At 33.6% G+C, this 23349-nt stretch overlaps 1 protein-coding gene and 2 pseudogenes across 1 annotated transcript; 2 read left to right on the top strand and 1 right to left on the bottom strand.

Annotated features, from left to right (window-relative positions):
* LOC128169113 (uncharacterized) overlaps positions 1-23349 on the top strand; it is a 113537-nt pseudogene that overhangs the window by 31120 nt on the left and 59068 nt on the right.
* LOC128169117 (uncharacterized) lies at positions 4650-6043 on the top strand (annotated as a pseudogene).
* LOC128169115 (uncharacterized) lies at positions 7057-9486 on the bottom strand. Its single transcript, XM_052835282.1, has 6 exons — positions 9360-9486; positions 8343-8497; positions 8124-8236; positions 7889-8028; positions 7521-7736; positions 7057-7292 (listed from the first exon to the last, which is right to left on the bottom strand). Exons 2-6 carry the CDS (start codon positions 8493-8495, stop codon positions 7057-7059), a joined length of 858 nt encoding a protein of 285 aa, XP_052691242.1. The 5' UTR covers positions 8496-8497; positions 9360-9486.

The following is a 23349-nucleotide window of genomic DNA, read 5'->3' on the forward strand; positions in this document are numbered from 1 at the left end:
GTGGCACAGAGTTAAAACGAGAAAAGACCTATAGACCTGAATTGTTTTTTTAATGAATTCATGCTAACATATCACGTGAAGGGAATATGTTTTATACTCTTACCTTTTGCCTCAGAATCATCAAATGTCTCATCTTCAGTTTTTGATTCTGGCCCCGTGAGGTAAGGGAATATGTTTTATACTCTAATACTATCACAATCATCATAGCAATGATTTGGGTCACTGTAAGTTTTGTTAAAGGAAAATAAGCTAGTCAGCATGGGAAGTCTTTAAATAAGCTCTTTGACTTGTAATTATGTCGCCTGCAGTGGATAATACGCTCTCTGATTACTGTGGAATCATTAAAACTCGTGGTGGCTCAATTTTCGTGGTATTCGTAGGTAGCCCTCCCCCACGAATTTACACCCTCAACGAAAGCAAATTTACAAAGAGATATATTTATTACTGAAACTGAAAACCGCGTCGACGCATTCTCGAAATTAAATCCCCATGAATAAGGAAAAACCCACAATCCACGAACATTTACCCCCACGGATTTAGATGATTCCACATTAAACAGAATTTGCAGGAATGCACAATAATTTCTTTGCCAGGGCGGCTAACAACGGGCAATTTTCTATTTGTACTAGACAATGGCCACATTTCGCCAAACTTATTAATTGTAAGTCTGCATATGCTACTGTCCTGACTAATCCTGATGTAAGCACTTGTACTCTTTTTTCAGAGCATCTGATATGAAAGAAAAAGTACATTGCGAGGTGACAACTACTTCGAATGTTTTTAATCAAGCCACGTTGAGACAGGGTATGATATTTGTCTAATGTTTAAACAGGTCGAGACCACTAGATTTTGTGACGTCGGCATAAATTTGCATACAAAATTAGCTTCTTCTTTTTTTGTGCGTTTCCATTTGTTTGTGGAAAACCAATCAGGTGAATGAGTTGCAAGGCATTGTAGTCTACTACAAGTTTCAATGTATACAAAGCTATATGTACCATTTTAATTGTTCTTTAAAAATTTATTTTCAATTATTTTTCAGATTTAATGAAATAAATATAATAAATCATGTATGATCTTTCATTTCTATGGGCACATTTGAAAAGTTTAGCATATCAGGCCTTATTTAACCTATTTGAATACCCCATTGTCAAAGTTCAAAAGAGAGGTACGACCTATTATATTAGAAGCAGTGAGAACGTTTTTCACGTGATGCCCCAGGTTTCGGACAACATTAGTAGAATTTTGCAATTTTCTCCAGGGACACTCATCAGAATGCTTAGTGTACAAAATACTACATGATCCATAACTTCACACAATTCTAAAATTCCGCAAATTAACACAAACTGAATGAAGGAAATCAAAGGCCGGAACTGCCACAAAGCGTTGAGCTGACATTTTCTTTTATATAGAATGATATCAATAATTTGAATTTCTGTATTGTACTAATTGTCGTACATTTAAATAACATTAGAATAACAAAGAAAATAAAACATGTTTTGTGCTGTTTCAAAAACAATAATCAGTATATTTTGTTATAAAATAGGTAGTGATGCGTTTATAATACAATAACTCATCATGGTTACAAAAAATGGAAGAAATTTCAAAGTTCCAAAAAAATCATTTTCTTTCTGCTTTAAAAAGTATATGCACAAATTTTACAGGCTCATAATTTGAATACATTAACAGTATGTCCTTAATTATAATTTATAACACACTTTTATTTATTTCAATTCCCGTTTGAAACAAGATTACCTATGCTATAGTTGTTAAAAAACAAATCCACAACACGTGCTATCTAAAATGCTCGACCAAACCAACTGCATTATCGTGTTTATTAATTGCAACAAAATCTCTAAATAAGTTGATCGTTTACAATTATTTTGGAGAACATGTCCGATAAAAAATTAATTTGCATATCAAATTTTATTTCTATCGGGCACGGTCTCCAATCAAAATGTAAAAGAAAAACTTAAATAATATTTTTGTGAATTTTTAGACTGGTCTAGTGAATGTTTACATTGCACCTTATTGTATTCATCTGCCATTTCTTGATTAAGTAAATTTATACTAATGCAATGAGTTGTCAATAACCAGGGAGGCAAAGTTGGATTGTTTTTCCCAATTTAGTTGAATAAAAGGAATACAAATCTTGTAATACGTTTAATACTTAAAGGAACTTATTTTTTATGCGCATTAAAAAGGCGGTGCAGAGCATGAATTTTTGGACGATTGCCAATCCAAACGACCGCTAGAAGGCTGCCGAGCATTAGCTCGACGCCATAAAAACTGTGGCACAGAGTTAAAACGAGAAAAGACCTATAGACCTGAATTGTTTTTTTAATGAATTCATGCTAACATATCACGTGAAGGGAATATGTTTTATACTCTTACCTTTTGCCTCAGAATCATCAAATGTCTCATCTTCAGTTTTTGATTCTGGCCCCGTGAGGTAAGGGAATATGTTTTATACTCTAATACTATCACAATCATCATAGCAATGATTTGGGTCACTGTAAGTTTTGTTAAAGGAAAATAAGCTAGTCAACATGGGAAGTCTTTAAATAAGCTCTTTGACTTGTAATTATGTCGCCTGCAGTGGATAATACGCTCTCTGATTACTGTGGAATCATTAAAACTCGTGGTGGCTCAATTTTCGTGGTATTCGTAGGTAGCCCTCCCCCACGAATTTACACCCTCAACGAAAGCAAATTTACAAAGAGATATATTTATTACTGAAACTGAAAACCGCGTCGACGCATTCTCGAAATTAAATCCCCATGAATAAGGAAAAACCCACAATCCACGAACATTTACCCCCACGGATTTAGATGATTCCACATTAAACAGAATTTGCAGGAATGCACAATAATTTCTTTGCCAGGGCGGCTAACAACGGGCAATTTTCTATTTGTACTAGACAATGGCCACATTTCGCCAAACTTATTAATTGTAAGTCTGCATATGCTACTGTCCTGACTAATCCTGATGTAAGCACTTGTACTCTTTTTCAGAGCATCTGATATGAAAGAAAAAGTACATTGCGAGGTGACAACTACTTCGAATGTTTTTAATCAAGCCACGTTGAGACAGGGTATGATATTTGTCTAATGTTTAAACAGGTCGAGACCACTAGATTTTGTGACGTCGGCATAAATTTGCATACAAAATTAGCTTCTTCTTTTTTTGTGCGTTTCCATTTGTTTGTGGAAAACCAATCAGGTGAATGAGTTGCAAGGCATTGTAGTCTACTACAAGTTTCAATGTATACAAAGCTATATGTACCATTTTAATTGTTCTTTAAAAATTTATTTTCAATTATTTTTCAGATTTAATGAAATAAATATAATAAATCATGTATGATCTTTCATTTCTATGGGCACATTTGAAAAGTTTAGCATATCAGGCCTTATTTAACCTATTTAAATACCCCATTGTCAAAGTTCAAAAGAGAGGTACGACCTATTATATTAGAAGCAGTGAGAACGTTTTTCACGTGATGCCCCAGGTTTCGGACAACATTAGTAGAATTTTGCAATTTTCTCCAGGGACACTCATCAGAATGCTTAGTGTACAAAATACTACATGATCCATAACTTCACACAATTCTAAAATTCCGCAATTCTTTGCTAATTGTTTGTCACTTATACTTCCTCCCCAAAGGTCTGAAACGAATGTTCACAGGATGAATCTCTGCCATTCAGTCAATTGAAAGGTGACTGAAATGTGACTGAATGGCATAGCTGTGCCATTCAGTCACCTTTCCAGACCATTCAGTTGACTGAATGGCAGAACTTCATCCTGTGGTTGTAACACCTGCTGGGCTGCTGCCTATTAGTCCCTTAAATGGCATGTGGGATTTATAATCACTATACAGTAATGACTTGTTAGCAAGATAACTATGTGTTTGCACAAAAACTTTAGTACAGTCTAATGTGACTCTACAGTTAATAAATCTTTACTTAAATGAACATGGTGGCATGGTGGCATATATTGTTTCTTTCAATCCATAAATTATAAATATTGCTGCAAGTTTAAACACTAACATTAAACCTAAATCTAAATCTTCTAGGAGTAATTCCAGACGTAGTCTATTGAGAAGTAGACAAAACTCGTCAATAAATCCTAAGTCTTCTTGGTCCTTGATTTGATGATGAAATTCCTACACGTCTTGTACTTTCTAATGCATTATCCTCTTTCTCGTCAAACACAGCATAAAATGTCTCTTTGTCAGGAATACCTACATGTGTATGTGAGATAAAAAAAATTAAGGAATACCTACATGTGTATGTGGATAAAAAAATTAAGTCATCCTGTTCAACATCTCAAAGGTGAACACAGCTCTAGAAACGTGAATCCCTCTACAATGAAAAGCTTTTCATCAGTCTGTGTTTCTGCAGAGGAGGAAACATACTTTTTCGTGGCCATGCTGTTTTAAAAGGATTCATCAGTTTTTTTGACATAATAGTTTGAGTTTCCGTTTATTTGGAATTTCATTACCACATGGTGTCCAGTCTTTATGATAATCGTGCATATTTAGGGAATCCTTTAATGGGTCATCTGAAATTTAAATTATATGTACTGTTTATCGGTAAATCAGGGGATTCGAACTCATGACTTGCAGGTTCATATTTATCAGTATAGGCCTGCACAGTCTCGTAAAGTCTCACTTCCGGTGTAGAACTTCCGGAGACAATCGTAGTTCGAATTTACTCTGACTCTAACCGAGACGTAATAATAGACCAGTGCATAACGCGTGAACCGACAATGACGATTTGTTTTGTGTTTGGGTGTAATCACCAGGGATTACGGCGAACATGCAAGATGTTTAGATTCCCATCCAGTGCCGGGTTGTCAACGAAATGGGAAAAACTATGCAGGTAAACATTATTATAATGTCATTGCAGAACAAGGTACAATCAGGGAAGAATATTTAGGTCCCTTGTAGAATAAACAATGTGAAATTGTTTTAATATGTGTGTATCTAAATGCTAATGTTAAATAAATACGTTATTACATGTATGTATGCAGACGTAAGGACAGAGCCGTAGTGTTGCAGAGTGACAGGATCTGCAGCTGTCATTTTGTGGATGGGGACAAGAATAATGGCCCAACCATTTTCCCCATGGAGTTGTGGGAAACTGTTTAATTTTCCTGATCCAACCAAAATAAATAGGTATGGGATTTGTCATATTTACAAAAACCATAAATTAGTCTTTGTTTTCAATAGTAATATGTAATTTAAGAAAAAATGTTTACTTAATAAATTTTATTCATATGTGTTATGTATTTTATTTAGAACTGAGAGAAAAGAAAATCAAAAGATGGCTGTTTCCAGCACATCCACATCTGCATTATCAGCCATGCATTGTGCATCATCTATGGATTCAACATCTGCACACATAAATCTGGATCACAGTTACCAGACTTCCTATCATCATTTAAAGGAAGAGAATCAGGTAAATGGTTAGACACTTAAAGCTCAACGATGACAATGAAATTAGTGTAAAGATTACGAATATTACCTGTTTATTATAAATATATATTTTTATTTATCAGAACCTGAGGCGCGAGGTTGAGGAATTAAGAATACAAATCAGAATGATGTCCATGAAGCGAGCGTTCAGAATTGGCGATATCATAGATGACGAGAGAAAGGTACATTTCAGATATCATGAGTTGTACATGTATTAAAAAAAATCGACATTCGTCATTATCATATTATTGATACATGCACATCAATATTTAGTGTTTGAAGTTATGGACACTGGTAGGAATGCATAGTTCAATGCTATATTTAAGTTTTATATACCTTGATGAGATATTATTTACAGATCTTTTGATTTTATCATTGAACACGATACTTTGTGAGGCATTTCTTTTTCAGTTTATATTTTGATAACGGGCCTACTGCTGGACAGTTCATCAGCCTGTGAAAAATGACGGAAATAGTAGAACAAATGCTCTGCCAGGAAAGAATATCATACTGCTTATGTTTTGTACAATGGGTTATTAAAATGCTGCTGGACAGCATTTTCGTTTATCGGAAACAAGTCTGTTTTTAAAACAAAATGTAAAAAATAAAAAGAAATATATCTTCAACACAATGTGTTTCACTGTCATGTTTTAATGTAGATGCTGATGTATACAAGTCTAAGGCCAGACATGTTCCACGCCAATGACGAAATGATGCAGAGATTCCAGGTTAAGTACATTGATGGATGGAGACCATCTTTCATTTCTTTGACAGACCAACTGTTGATGACATTAATGAAAATAACTATGAACACCCCTCTTTTGGACCTTGCAGAGAGATTCAACACCAGTGCATCATCAGTTAATAACATTGTAACTTCTCAAATTTGTGCTATGCATGAGGTTTTATATGAAGGACTCATAGAGAGTCGCATTCCATCTCTACAAAAATGCAAGGGATCTATGCCTACCAGTTTTGGCGATTTTAGCTCATGCAGAATAGTACTCGATGCCACTGAAATCAACCAAGATGTTCCTGGGAATGACATGAGATTGCAGGCGAGCACATACAGTGGCTACAAAAATTCCCACACTGTAAAAAGTGTTACAGGTGTTGCACCAAATGGTGCCTTGGTGTTTATTAGTAAATTGTACCCAGGGAGCACATCTGATGTTGCAATTGTAGAGCACAGCAAATTTTTGGAGCAATTAGCGCCTGGTGACATGATATTAGCAGATAAAGGGTTTACTATTCACAAGTTGTTGCCCCAAGGAGTACACCTTAATATTCCTCCCTTCCTTACAGCTAAATCGCAGTACACCCCCAGTGAAGTTCAGCTTTGTAGAAAAATTGCTAAATCACGTATACATGTTGAGCGTGCAAATGAGCGCATAAAAATTATGAAATTCTTAGACATATCCCTCATCAGTTTAGATACGTCAGTACCAAAGTGTTTCAGTTATGCTGTGTACTTGTCAATTTTCAGGATCCTCTTTTGCAGGAAATTGCTCAAAACTTTGTAGGTCAAGATTGAAATGTTAGAAATCAAGAGTATGAATATGTTGCTATCATATTTAATACTTTTATAGCTGTTGCAGATGGGGAACAAATTTTTCAAAGTAAAAATCTGTCAAAACAGAAATATTATCCTCCCAACTGAGTTGTTTTGTGATTCTAACAATCGCACAGTCCTTTGGTGTCCAAACCATAAAGTCACACGCAGACTTTCCAGTAATGTGCAGCTGTCCTTGGACCTGATCATGATATTGGTGGTTTTCTCTTAACTTGTACGATTTCACTCCAAGGAATTCTTGAAACTCTGTAGGTTAAAAAAACAATTACAATGGTCATGTTTCCAGTCATTTCTACATCATAAATTAAATATCTTCTTTTTTGTGGTTGATCATGCAAAAGACTTTTTTCTTTTTGATATATAAATATTGTATCTATCTTGTTTCAAAATAAAAACATATTGCTCATATCATTTAACTCTGTAAATGAGTCTTTGAAATATAAAAAAAAACCATTAATCATAATTGTAACCAACCTAAGCAGAAATCATTCAATTTTTCGATAGCTTCAGGAATAGTCATCTCCTTTGCCGAAAAGGGGCATTTCACCTCCAATATTTCTGGTCGAAAGTTATATAACTGAAGCATGTCAGCAAGAGCTGGATCTTGATAACAATATCCAAACAGCGCAGGTTGACGTACGATTCCATCTGGACTTGATCCAAGAACCCCATTTTTGTGAAGCCAGATACCTATTAAGCAACATTGAATTTTCAATGACAAAGTACAAGATAAAAATGAGAATTATTTTCATATTATCAGTTACCTTATATTTAATATATATACATCACTGACAATAATTTTCGCATTATCGGTTATCCTGTATAATACCGGTAATACCCACCCGTTGGCTCTACAACAGCATCCCCAAAAGTTTTGTATTTCTCAATGGCTATCTTTTCATTGCACATCCCCCAAATGATGGCATCCTTCTTAGAAAGATCATACGCTGAACATAGTCTTTTGTACAAGGAAATTGGATATCTGTGAAAAAGGCATCAATAAGTTAATTAAGTTAGATAAGTTTTAATTCACATAATTCTACATTTACTGATATGTGTACTTTTTTCTGTGAATACCTATTTCTCTTGATTGCTGCCAAAACACAACCAAAGTTGGAGGCTGTCAATCTATTCTTGCGAACTGATGACCACAAGCAGTTATCTTTTTGTCCGATGGTAAGACTGGCAATCTAGAAAACATCTCTACCTTTAAACAGCATTCATTAGAAAATACATAATTATTAAGTCGTTGATGGTACAATATCTCATTTGAAACTGCATGAATGATTTAATCACCTGCTGAATTTGCTGCTCATTTATCATTAATTTTTGCTTCATCCAATCAATGGGGTTTTCTGAGGAGATGAATTCCTGGCTTGAAATGAGGTCTTCAACAATAGATAAAGAAAGTCTAGGCACGGGTGGCTCTGGGACCAGTATCCAATGCATTGCTGTTAAATATTAAATAAAAATGTTTTAAAAGATGACCAGGAAAACATAGTCTAGTACCTTTATTTCAAATAACTGAAATTAAGAAAAATGTAATTGCAAAATATTTATATTACCAATTAATGCATATAAATGTACATGATGTATATAATTACATGAGAAAAGTACTGCTATATAATAAATACATAGTGAAGTTTGAAAACATGCCAGGAAAATAAACATTAAAATGAATGTATTTCACTAAATGTGTAAGGTAAATGCTGTTTTGTTTTATGTATATAACTTGTTACAACTTAACATTTGAGATTTTGCAGATAAAATACTTCTTGAGAATATGTACAATCCATGTTAGTATCAAATAATAACCTTTGCAGAATAAAATGTTAAAAACAAAACAAACTAAATTTGGCATATAAGTTAAAAACATAAAAAAAACAGGTATTGCATCAATGACACTATTAGTCTATTAGAGTTGCCTTTAACATCAATGTCACTGGATAAATTTTCATTTTATATCAAGAGAGTGTTTCTTTATCTATGCATCCTGTCTTGTTTAATTTAAACAAGTAATAATCTAAAATTTTAAATACCGAAACTGGTAACAATGAACTATCACATAAAGCACCAGATTTAACCTGAAAATCTTCCCACAGATGTCAATTTGTGATATAGGAACTCCCTGTCTCTATCATTAACTGGTCTATTTGTTGCCCTAATGTTTTTTGATAAAATATATACATGTACAGTAAAATTAATAAAGCAAAAACCCATGCTATATTAAACCCTGCAAAAATAAAATCATTAACTGTTTGTTTATCATATGCATGTAGAACAGATACAGTTATAAAATTATTGTTTGCTAACCTGTAGTTTACAAATCGATCTGGTGCAGGGAACAGTTCCTCCATTGTTTTGGTTTGGCGAGGTGGTGCTGACTTTGGATTTTTTATCCATGACTGCCTCACATCTGTCTTTGACACGTTTTTATACCTGTTGTAGATTTAAATAAAATATGTAGTATATATACTTTCTGTAGTGATATGTTTTTCAACAAATTCCATAAATGTACTTGAATTACAGCATATACTAGTTTTAGTCAATCAAAAGCTATGTGTTTTGAATTCAATACATTGATCAGCTCTGTAGATCTCTATAGAGAAAATTCTGGTTGTCAGAACATATTCTCTCATCAGAGCTACAGATAGGCAATATAATTTCATTTGCATACCCATAGAGAAGAATGCTGGCCTTGTGATGACATTTATCCTGCCCATTCACACACTCGCAAGTGCTGTCTTCAATATTGTAGTTTGGGCCAAGGGTAATCTAAATATTAACACCCGACAATATATTATCTACATACTAATTTGGGAAGAATGTGTATATATAAACAACAACCACATAGTTATTGGTATAAATAACATTATTCATTGAAAAAATTTACTATTTTGTTACCGAAAATTCGCATAATAGTTAAATTTGACATACCGTTACATTGTAACTCCTGTCACGCATAGATGCTTGAACTGTGCCACGTACGTATGATGCCTCTTTATCGTACACGAATTTCAAGACATGGTCTGATTGTACAGCAATTTCAGACTTTCTACTAAGTTTTCTAGTCCCAGCTGTGTAGTTCGCCCAATATAAAATAGAAAATGCCATATTCCCCTTCTAACACATACAATCCGACATGTTTGTTTATCTCCAGCAACGAAATCTCGCGAAGTCTCGCCGAACGCTGTGTAGGCCTATAACCCATAGCGCTACACTGTTGGGTAAAACTTTCAGAAAAGAAAATTTTTTATTTTACGCATGCAATTATATTATTTTTCTGATAAAAATTGCAAAACAATATGCAGCTGTTCCATATCATTTTGTATTACATTATATAAATCTGTAGCAAAGTTTAAAGTTTCTTTTTATATTTCTATCAGTTATAATAAGTAATAGTTAAAAATTATTAAGAACCTGTTTGTTAAAAGCTATCCTGGTTATCCTCGCTCTCAGGAAACTGATTGTCCTCCACACCTGGCTCATGACAAAAAAGGACAGCTGGGGCATTTGTGGTTGAGGGTGCCTAGATTGCAAAACAATGTTTACTTTACTAATTCAAATGCTAGCTCTATCGCTGACCCCCCTCCCCCAAACACATTAATTAACATACACAAAAACACACAAACCTGCCAATGATAGTTACTAGATAAGATACATTCAAAACATAATGACAAACTTTTGAACATAATTGAGGAATATTGCTAAATGATTGAGGCATAACGACTCCCAACATTATCATTCTAACAATGAACTGAAAATCAACTATTAGATTCGTTATCTTGCAAAATCTGTTAGATCTACCCTCCCCCCATCAAACCTGTTTTATCGTTTATACTACCATTCACTAAATGAGAAGAACACACGTTCTAATTCTTCGAGCAGGTGCATGAAGTCCTTGCGTAGTAACAAAGCTCGATGTAGCCATATTATCCGTTTATCTGCATCGCTTGAAATCTGTGGACACTGACGACCTGTCCCTCTACAGTTTTCCCTCTATAATTACTACATATGAAGCAATACTTTCTTGAACGGTATCCCGAAACAGAGCTCTTCATTTGTACGTCCATTGTGACAGTTTAACAATTAATACATTTAACAACACTTCTAATATAAACTTATAGCTCGTAAGTCTCAACTTCTCTCCATGACGAACATTGTGTTTTTTCCATGAAAACTTCTGTCAGGAAAGTCCTTTATTCTCTGTTTTGAGATTATTCGTTGGTTTTTTTTTCAAATCGGCTCGTACTTCAACTCGTCGAAGATACTGACACTGAACTTCTTCCATCCCCATCAAAGCTTTCAACAACTGAAATATTATAGCGAATTAAATTAAAGCTTTAAATAGGGGTTAACTCCAGAAAAGTGTCTACGTAATATTTTGACTGCCGCTCTTGACTTAAATGAGAGAGAGAGAGAGAGAGTAAAATGAGTAAAATAAAAGTGGTGCCGATCAAGGAACAATCGTTAGTTATAAACTTGCAAACAAATTCATTAAGGTCTTAATATAAAGATTACATGTATATCCTATACAAAAATAAGGATTACTTGATCACAGTAGCCTTCTACTTGGACTACTTTGAAGTGGACCGTCTACATAGTAAAACCGGTAATTCCATAATCAGCAAACTGAAAGCTCACCTTGCAAGACACGGAATACCCGATACTCTTGTCTCCGACAACGGGCCACCTTTTAATGGTCAGGAATTTGCTGAATTCTCAAGAGCGTACGAATTCAACCACGTAACTTCTTCGCCAAATTGTGCGCAGTCCAATGGGAAAGCGGAGAATGCTGTAAAGGTCATAAAACGCCTAATAAACAAGAGTGTTGCTGATCAGAAGGATCCATACCTAGCATTATTAGACCTTAGAAACACACCCAGCCAGGATATTGGATATTCTGCAGTACAGAGGATTTTTGGGAGGAGAACAAAAACTTTATTACCTGTATCAGAAGACATGCTTAAGGCACGGTATGCTTACAAGGTCAAAGAACAACTCCATTATAGAAAGGGGAAAGAAACGCACTATTACAACAAAGGAGCCAAAGAACTGCCAACGTTACAAGAAGGAGACATAGTTCCTGTAAGGCCAAAGGGAAATGAGAAATCTTGGAAGAAAGCTATGGTAGAAGGACAGGTAGACATTCGCTCATATAACATCAGGACAGAAGATGGACGAGAATACCGCCGAAACAGACGACATTTGAGGACATGCAAGGAACATTTCGCTGGAGAGTTGTCTACGTCACCAAAAATAGAGAGTAACCCAGAAACTTATCCAAACACTGGCCCATCAAGAGTGACAATCAGGACCCGAAAACCCAAGAACAACTAACCATGACCCTGCAACAAAGTCTCCCGTGAAGCCTAACAGACCTGTTGATGAGCCAGATACCGCTCTCAACAAACCTTCGCTTACTCATCAAGCTGATCCAGCTGTTGTTGTTACCAGAAGTGGTCGGGTAGTGAAACCACCAAAGCGTCTGCAAGAGTGAAATGTATGATTTGTGTTAGGTCCACAGATAGTGAAGAAGGGCATAATAACCCCTTGTCTGTGTGTTACCAGGTGAAGCCTGGTTCATTACATGTTCCGTAGTTTCATGTTGTGTTTCATGTTTGATTCCTAGTCAATTTCTAGAATTTCTAGTCAGTTAATGTTATATTTATAGGAGTGCTAAATTGTATTACCTACATTCTACCAATGCCTTTATTGAACGAAAGTGACTTCATTCATTGACATTGAAATTAACCTTGTGGTGAACTTTTTATAAATTTTAGCTTAGGAAGGGGGATGTAACAATATATGTTAATGATATAAGAAGTATTTCATGTACGACTTAATGATAAGATGGAAAGCCTCGTCTTGAAATAAATTAGAAAGTACTCCACACGTGTGTTCCATGACTTCCTCAGTTCCTGAACTTGTCCATATCATATAATGACACATGTATTATGTATTTTATTGCATCACAGAATATTTAGTAAAACAGGTATTTATGATTTTTACAGGGTACGTTCTCTCCAGGTACATTCTCTGTTGGAGAAAACCTACCATAGGAAGTTGGTATTATTTCTCCTGAGTATGTTTTCTGTAGGGTATGTTTTCTCCAACATTCAAAAAAAGCTATGTAGGTAATTAAAGTTCCCTAGCAATATCTAGTGATTGTGCTGGATCTGGTATTATAAGCATTGATTGATTGTAATTTTATTATGACCTCTTTTTATATACAATTCGTTATATATTTTTATAGACTCATGTTTTGCATTGAATGTGAGGCGGTTTTAGGCCCCACAAACAAGTTTTGTGGTTCATGTGGCGCCCCTGTCTGTGTCAAAAGGAAAGGTAATTATGATAGTGTAGTATTACAATCAAGTTAATACTATGTTGCATTATACTGTAAGTTAATGAGAAATAAAGTACATATTAAATAATATACTAGTCTTGTACATAACCCACTTTGTAATTTATTGTTCATGTATATTGCAGAAACAACAGAACCTGACACAGCCCGACCAGGACCATCAGAATGTAAGTTTTATATTAAACATAACTAAAACTATATATCAGTTTTAATATATATTGTCAAAGACATACTGCAAATGTACACGAGATACAAAAGTACAATGTGCTAAAATACTAATTCTAAATACATATATGCATAGCCTTGTAAATATTTTAAAATTGGTGACCCTATAATAATTTTCAAAGTACGTGTATGAATGGCTTACCTATAGATATTTTGATATGCTACTTTGTTTTAAATTAATGCAGCTTTTGATGTGTCAGAAAAAGGATGCTTCTCGCCAAATGGTAAGTACAGATGATATCGGTGTATGATTTAAAATTTAGATAGTCTTTTCTTGGAAGAATAATTATTCAGAAATTGTATTTTTTATGACAGCACATTTTAAATAAATATATTTTACTTGAAGAAAGAGAAGAAATTTACTTAAATTATATATTTTGTAAGCAGGTATAATCTATCATGAATATCCTTCTTCTTTAGGAAATCCATCGTTGCGTAAGAAGAGGGAAGGTACAGAAAATTAAATGTTATTGGTGAATTATGAGATAGAAGACATAATATAATGCCAGTGTTGTATGTTCATAAACAATGCAAATTTTTATTAGAGAAAATCTGAAGACATAAAGAGTACATTTTTAATAATTAAAATTTTTGTAAAAAAACTATGTAGATGCTAAGTTTTGATTCTTGACTTCAGTTTACATCTTAAGCTCACCTGAACCGAAGGTTCAAGTCAGCTTTTCTGTTCACCTGTTGTCCATCAGTTATTTATTCGTCAGTATGTAAACTTTCCATTTTTTTTTTTAATCTTCTCATGGTGTCCTCAACCTAATTCGTTCTATGGTTAATCAAAGATGCATTAAAGGGCAATATTCTATTTTTTCTTCTTTAGAGGTTGAGTCCAAACTTGACGTTTTTGAAGTCCAAGTTTTTAGAAAGTAAAAAGATATCCAGCCGAAGATTGGGCAAAGTAAATAAATCTTCAGAGTTGGAGGTAAGAATTTAGGCATCATTGAATGCAACTGAAATGTGTGTAATTATTTATGAACTATTTTGTCTTTGTGTGATCAGATATTTTAATAGGCTATCAGTACTGTATGTAAGAAACGAAATATGTTTTAAGGTGTAACACTGGTCCTCCAGGCCAATGGTATATATTTATCTTCAGGTCAATTTTGATATGTACCGGTACTTGATCAGAGCTGAACCCCAATTTTTGGAAATCTTACTCTTCCATGGAACATTTTTGCAAAGGCTGGATTAAATATAAATTGTGCTGATTCATGCATAAAGGCCTCTATTTTTAACAATTTAGTAATCATAACATATTTTATTTTACATGTATACTGTGCATGATTGTTTTATGAAAAGGGATATTTTATTTATTTTTAATTACCTGCTAATTGAAATGCATTAACTACCAATCTTTTAATTGCATTAACAGATTTTGGAAGTCCGTTTCTTGGACAACAAAGGAAAGAGGTTGCAGAGAGTGCTAAATGGAAGTTCATCATTATTTCTAGAAGTTGAATCATCCAGTGCAGTACCTGATTGGATGGATCTTGTGAGTGCAAAGTTTAAAACAACGATGCCCATGGAAGCAATGCTATTTAAACAGCACAAGTTCATCAAAATGGAAGAAAAGACATGCCTAGAAGATTTAAAAAGCTTTTCAAAGGGAAAGAGGAAGCATTTTGTTTTTTTGTGCAAGTGCAAGCCTGTAAGTAATTTGTAATTGATTAGAACAATGTGTTAAATGTATATGGGTGGGTGTGTTATGATATATAATTTTGCAGTGTGTGAATTTACATATGATAGTTTAGGGGTTTTGCGGCTATGTTAAGGCTGCCCGATTAATTTCACAACGATATGTAGAAAGTCACTTGTCTGTACTTCATAAGATATGACGTCATAGTTAACTTTGACGTCACGATCTGCATTCCTTTCGATCGTTCTTAGGGAATGTATCGTAACGTAATAAGTGATATTCATTGTGCATAATAAAACCGCTGCATTCCTTTACATAGACACTGTTGTAAATACTAGTGATACTAAATTCAATATCACCGATATGGAGTATAAAAAATCAACAGTTTTAAAGCTTCGTAAAAGGTAAATAACCATTCATAAACTAAATGTTTTGAAACTCCCCCTCTTACGTGAAATCTAATGAATGGTAATATGTATATGCATATAACAAACGGCTTGGCGCAAGTGAAAGATAAAAACAATTTTAGTTTATTTTACGTGAAATCGGGAGAGAAAATAAGTACCAATGTGAATCTTGCTGGGGGAAACCTACAGATTTTCCCTGATTTTGTGTAAATCGAGCTTAAAGGTAAAAATGTGCCTAATTTCGATGGCGGTGCGAAATGTTTTGACAATTTCAAATAAACGAAATATTTATATGAACCCCCAGCAAGAACTGCATTACTTATCGAAGGATTTTTAATAAAAATATGTTTGATTTAATGTCATTATTCACTTAAATCTTGATAACTATCGTCCAACAAGTCTTACAAATTGTGATTATAAATTTGTTTTATTAAATGTATGGAAAAACCTATTGGCCATTTGAGCAGAACTGTCCCAAATTCAGTGTGGTAAGGAAGTCTTAATCAGATTTAACAGCAAGCGTGACATCTACTCAACGGAAGTTCTGCGTTACTAGGAGGGAGTTGCTAGCTGTTGTAGTATTTACTCGTCACTACCGATACTATCTACTGGGCAGACCTTTCATTTTGCGGACAGACCACAACAGTTCTTTGAAAAAAATCTATTTTTAAAGTCCTTATGTAAGGGTATTTCCTTGAATTACCTTAAACCAAGTTGTTGTTGTATTATTCTAAATATAGACAATTTTAAAAAATTAAATTATCTGACAAAAGAAAGTGCAAGACAAAAAGTTAGATGAAATATTTTTAAAATTGTGATAAACATCACTTTCACATTTAATTATACCATCTTTCAGAAATGATGCTTTTGTACATGTACAAAACCTAAACAGCAAAATTATGTACATGTACATGTAATGAACAGGATGTGCAATAATCATCACCAGTGCTAATGACTTCAGTAATTAGTGAGCAAAAGTAAAAAATCAAGTAGTCAAGTGGTCAACAAAAAGTGAAGAAAAAAATTTCACTATATTTTCATCCATTTTGAATTGAAAAGAAAAGTAGACTTTCTCTATTTCTAATATCAGTGAAGGTTGGTTTGTACTTGTAGGTGATTATACTAAAAGGTGGATCAAAACAATTGATCATTAATTTAATAAAATATATTAACTAACTATGTTTCGCATTTTAAATGTACTTGAAATAATGGGAACTTTTTTTATAGATTTTTCGATGCTAAAATTGATTTGTTACTTCCAGTTATTTTTGTCAATTAAAGTATAGAAAGACTTCTTTCGTTTTTACAAAAAGTCTAATACAACCCTTGAAAAATTAATATACAATGACCTTAATTTTTGGTAACAAATAAAACAAATAAGTTTTAGTATCTTAGTATGTTAGTATATAGAATAGCTCTTAAAACTCTATTCACTTGCAATAAGAGGCATTTTTCGGAATGATACAATTATGTCATTAAAAATCATTATTATTTCTTCTAGCTTTAACCAGCATACAACTGACCTTCGTAATGTTGTCTCTTGGTCTTGCATGCAGTAGACCCCCATATTTCTTGCTTTAGGCCATCACTTTCTCAACGTCTTTTTGCCCAGGACACTTGTCCCAGGCAAGAAAACCTGCAAACCTCTTCTTTATTTCTTCTTCTTCTGCTACCGTCCATTTCTTCCTCGTAAAACTGGCCTTTTCTTCTTCATTGTCTCTGTAAGAAATACTTCAATCATTCCCATTTGACAGAACAGTGTATAAGAAAAATATATTGATGAAAAACAATTTGCAGACAGTGATTACCAGCAAGAAAATCGTGAGACCAATGGGATTAACAGTCATCTGATAAAGCACATGTGAAATAAATTTGTAAATGTTCAAGTAATACTACCCCCCACCCCCACTCCACACCCAAAAGATTGAAAACATATCAATAAAAGTCCTCCTTTCAAAGATTGTTGACATCTCAAATTATTTATGCTGCTTTTTAAGATGAATAATATGATGGTTGGCTAAATTCATTCAACTAATTAAAAAAAAAATTATTTTTTTTCAAATTCTTCCAAATTTGTACCAGTCTTGAAAAACAACTACTGTAATAATAAAAAACTTTTTGGGCCAAATATTTCTCACCATGGATTCATATTACTTACTGACTGGAATTTCTTCCTCTTCATCTTCCAATAGGTTTGGGATGAACACTTCTTCTTCCTGCCTTTCACTCTCATCTCTGTCCAAGAATTTGTCATCATTCTCATCAACAGTGTCATTTGGTTCGTCTGGTTCTTTAATTAATTCTATGATTAAAAATAATGCTTTTATTGCATTTATTAAATAAAAATGTTTGGTACTATCATTTTGAACATTATCCTATTGAAATAAGAGTAAGCAATAATGAAATAAGAAATATGTTTTATGTATAGTTGGTATTCATTTGAATACATGTATGGGATAATTTTTTATAGTTTTATGAATAATATAAATCATTTGCTAAGCATGTATTTTTTTTAGATCAGCCTGCCTCTTTATTTTTTCTGAAATTAGTAATGGCGCATTCAATTTGTTGCATTACAATATGCGAGTACTAGTATTTTTAATCTTAACTAGCAAAATTAAGTGTGTTCATTTGCAAAGTTTAGTAAAATTACTTCCAACAGTTTTTGTCCGGATTTTTTGTCCCGACTATCTATTATTGTGATCGGCTTCGGCCGATCACTATTGTGTCCATATGAGGCATCCGGCCAATGCTTCCACGTGCGCACGCATTCCGCTAGCATAAGTAGTTCTTATAAAAACTTGAAGCTTTGGTTTACTATTTATATAACATTTTACTCAGTTTTATTTCAATTCATTTAATTTAAGAGATGCAAACATACATTAAATACAGTTCGACTTGTTAATTCAAGAATGCACATTTTGTCTCACGCGTAAGAATTTCGATCGAAAGATTTATTCAGTAATGCAGTTGACCTCGATCATATGAAGATGCTCCATGAACTGACCTCGATCTATTGATGTTGCATAATAGTAGTTAGGAAGACGGCTTGATTCATAAACAAGGTTACGTTATAAAGCGACCTCAATAGCACTTTATGATGGCATTGAATGTTTTTCAGTCGCATTCAATTATTTTAATACAACTCTCTCTTTATATACGTGTAACTAATGCTCTTTGAAGAGCTATACTCAGTATTCTGAAGAAGAAGAAGAAGAAGATACATTAACATTTAATAAATACGTTAAAAAATAAAACTAGACAATGAGTTACGAACGGCTTTCTCCAAATTCATTTCAAAATTAAATTTGTTGACGGTTTATAATGATGAAATTATGTTGTACAGATTCAAAATATTCTATATTTTGTAAAAGTACAGTACTTTTTAAATTGTTTTAAATCAGACTGATCATGTTGATTGCTTCTAGCTATCTATATATAATTATTGCTTATAAACAGCCCTAGACATTGTAAGTGCTGTAAGTTTGAAAGTGCATAATCGTTCTTGGCATTTATGTATACAGTTGTACCATACTATTACATGTATATATAAACTGCATTTTTAATTTTCGTTTCTTGTTTCAAATTTTTGAAAGGAATCTCCTTTTGGAACGTTGCCATTTTAAAATCCTGTGCCAACGGAAATGCCACATGTAGTCATTAAATGAAATGAACTATGCCTTCTAGATCGTGCTGTTTTACATCGGTGGGGGGGTGGTGATAGCTCGGCCATTACAACTGTTCTATGGAGTCATCCACAATGAACCATTAATTGATGTCATTCCAAGCCTCGGTAACACTGTCGTGTATTCCTTTTTATCCCTGAAATATTTGACAGACTGTTCACATCTGAAACATATTAACATACAACACAATTTAATTTACATAAGATCTTTAATCCGCACCAAATAGATCGCTACAGAAAGATTTAAGGTATTCGATGTATAACGACTACATTTTGTACCTAATAAATGAATGGTCCGATATTCCTAAACATGATATCATTTTGAAGATGTTATCAAATAAATATACTCCACCAAATGAATTTTCAAAATATTGATTACGGTCCAACTAATTACACCTTGAATTTTGCATTGGAGTCTATGGACAACGTATGTTTTAATACGATATTGTAAATAGTAATTTGAAATGTGTAAAACTCTCTTGGTTAATACATGCATAAACGTTCTCTTTTTTAAAATATGAAATAAAATGAAACATTTACCGCAGATATTTTGACGAAATTAAAATGTTCTTCTTTTTAACAAGGGGAGATTTAACTTGTTTAAAATGATTCAAAATTTTTCAACATCCCTAAATTATACATTGAATACCTCAACAGCAATCTTGGTTTAATGCAAGGTGAAGTACTTTCACCCATTTTATTTAATTTGTATGTTAATGGTTTTGAATTCAATTTTTTAAATTCTGAATGTGTACCATTTGAAATTTCATCACTGAATCTTTTCCTTCTTAAGTATGCTGATTACATGGGGATTTTTTCGGAGACAATTGCTGGTCTTCAAATTCCTTTTAGATGAATTAACATATTATTGTAGCACTTGGAAATTACACAATAATGTTGATAAGTCAAAGGTTGTTGTTTTTTAGAAAAGGTGGAAGGGTAAAAAAGAAAGTGAAAATAATGGTAAAACTATGGTAAACCACTTGAAATTGTAGATCAGTTTGCTTATCTTGGCATTTTTTTTAATACAATAATAATTTTTTTAAAGCCGAGAAACAACTTGCTGAGCAAGGTAGGAAGTCATTATTTGTATTGAAAAAAAATATTATAAATATTTTTTTTAAATCATAATACTTTTCTATCATTGTTTGATTGCTTTGTTGGCAGTTTCATTAACTATGCTTCTAAGGTTTGGGGTTCACTAAAAGCACCTAATATTGAGAAACTAATTCATCTTGATTTTTGTAAACATATCTTGGGAGTTAAAAGGTTAACTTGTAATGTAGCAGTAGCAGTTTAAATAATATTCTGAATTAGGTCGCTTTCCTCTGCTGTTCCAAAGAATGTTCAACATAGTTAAGTTCAGGAAAAAAATACTGTACCATAATAATTGTATTATTCAACATTGCTATAATACATGCACTATATGACTGTGTCGAAATACATAATGCCAAAAAACTGGTTGCATCATGTTAAATTTTTTTTATGCAATCTGGGTATGTTTGAATTGTGGAAAAAATAACAGCTGCAGGTCTTATTGTAAGTCAATTGTTTATATTTATTGTACTGATAAGCTGTACTGGCGTGTGACCAGTTCTCGCCGGGTACCTTTTCTCGCCAGTACATTGAAGTCATTTTTCGTCTATAATTTTATGTGTTGATAAAACGAAGTCACAATGTACTGGCGAGAAATGGTACTCGGCGAGAACTGGTCGCACGCCAGTATACCTTAAAGTTAATAAAGAACTGAACTGAATAAATTATTGATCAATAATTAATTATATATAATAATAGTTCTATCAGGTTCATACAGTACAATCACTATAGATTTAGCTACATAGCTCGATTTACCTACCTGAAGTAGGTATATTTAGCTATCAATGGAATTTTGCTTTTTATGTAAAACAGACAAATAAATGCAAGAAACTGCATGTCAACCTATATTTGTACTGTGTAGTTTTAGAAAAGCAACCCAGAGCAAAAACAGCTATAATACGGCTGCTTTTGAGAGGTTTTAAGCAAAACATGCGTTTCTATTGTATGATTAAGTGTATAACATGTATAAGTATGATTACTTCACGATATGCTGAATTATTACCAATCATATAACTAGAAGATGTAGGTGTTTGGTAGTAAGTTCTTAAGTTTTAAGGCTGTGTATAACTGTTTATGTGTTCACATAAACAGTTATACATAGCCCTAAAACTTAAGAACTCTGACAAATGTAATTGCACTGAAAGACTATTATTTTTAATAGTGATCTTTTCATGAATTGTTTTCAGATCAGTTGACAGTTGAAAATTACTGCTGCATCCAAATGCAACTTTTTGAACAATTGCTCATGCATATAAGAGAAAAGCAAAGGCCTAATTTTAAATTACATGTAGCTAAATAAACCTACTTTTGGTAGGTAAATTAAGCTATATAGGTTATTCAAGCTACATAGCTAAATCTATTGATTGTACTGGACAGTTTCTGGACCTGATAATAATATAATTGAAGTTTGAACTCATTTTTCACTCGACTATTTGATTACAGATGGGTTTGGATACGAGTAATTTTCGGGTACGAGTTGACTGTAAAACTTGCAAGGGAAATAATCATTTTAATAAGTGGAAGTAATTATCTATCAAATTGCCAAGAGCACGTGTTTATCGATACTCACCAAACCACTGTTACTACTGACTGGCAAACATATCCCTTAAGTGCTGCAAAAAACTGAAGTTGAGTAGCCAAGAACTGAAGTTGACGGGCTAAGGACTGACGTTGTGGGGCTAAGGACTGACGTTGCGGGAGCAGTGGATAAAATTCTGATTCAGCGTTGCCGTGATTGTTGGTAGTCCCGAGGTTGATGAGCCCGTGACAGAGGTGGGGGACATACTAGCCTCAGTGGAATCATCTAGCTGTGGTAGGTCACGTTGAACACTCTTTGATGTTGATGTACACGCAAATAACCATTTTTTCGCCACCTTGTTAGTGCTACTCGAGAGCGCTTTCACTGCCTGGCGTTGAGGTGTCATTTTCTTTCTTTTCGACGCTTTCTGAATGGTCTTGCCGATTGATTTTTTCCTATATTTAAGTCGGATGATTCATTAGACCAAGAGCATGATGAGGATTCATTGTCTTCACTAAATTCCGATAGGTCGACTTCGCTTGAGTCCGACATGTTTTCCAGCACTGTTTGGCGGGCTCTGAATTCTCTCGATTTTTGATTGGCTAAATTTGTATCACATGCGCGTAGAAGTCAAACTTTTTTCAGCAACATAGGCATATAACAGATTTTAAAATAAAAATTCTTTTGATTGAAATTTACTATGAAATTATATTTAACAGATGATAACAAAAATGATTAATTTTGAATTATTGGCAAATACGGCTCAGTATTATAAAGTAAAATTCTTTAAAATAAATCTCTATCTCCGTCTCTCTCTCTCTCTCTCTCTCTCTCTCTCTCATGGGACGACACCAGGCAGATAACAAAAAGCTTACAGGAAAAGAAGGCAGCGTAAATAGGTAGAGGAAAACATACAAAAAACAGCGAATCCAACAGTTACATCCACGTGTAAGAGTGATGATGAATTGAACAAAACCCAACAAGAAGTAATAATTCCGAGAAAAAGAAAAGTCACCAGTCTGACAGTAAAATTATATGTCACGAACAGGATCTTATGCCTTTTAAGGCTAAAAATGAACAAAAAAAGTCGTCATTTAATGGGAAGTAGGGGATCGATTAGTACAAACATAGATCCCACAATATGTCGTGGCTTGACTTAACAAATGTGTTCAAATAACATCTGCAATTGCTAGTTGTGAAGAATTCCTTGACAAAAATTGAGGCTAATAATAAACATAGTCGTCATTTACCAAGAAGTTCAATTGGTACAACAATATATCCCACGATATGGCATGCCTAATCATAGGGTGTGTTGAAATTTGATTGTAAATTTGGGCTTAAAAAAGACAAAGAGCTA

Source organism: Crassostrea angulata, unplaced genomic scaffold (assembly GCF_025612915.1).
Source record: "Crassostrea angulata isolate pt1a10 unplaced genomic scaffold, ASM2561291v2 HiC_scaffold_98, whole genome shotgun sequence".
Lineage (NCBI taxonomy): Eukaryota > Metazoa > Mollusca > Bivalvia > Ostreida > Ostreidae > Magallana > Magallana angulata.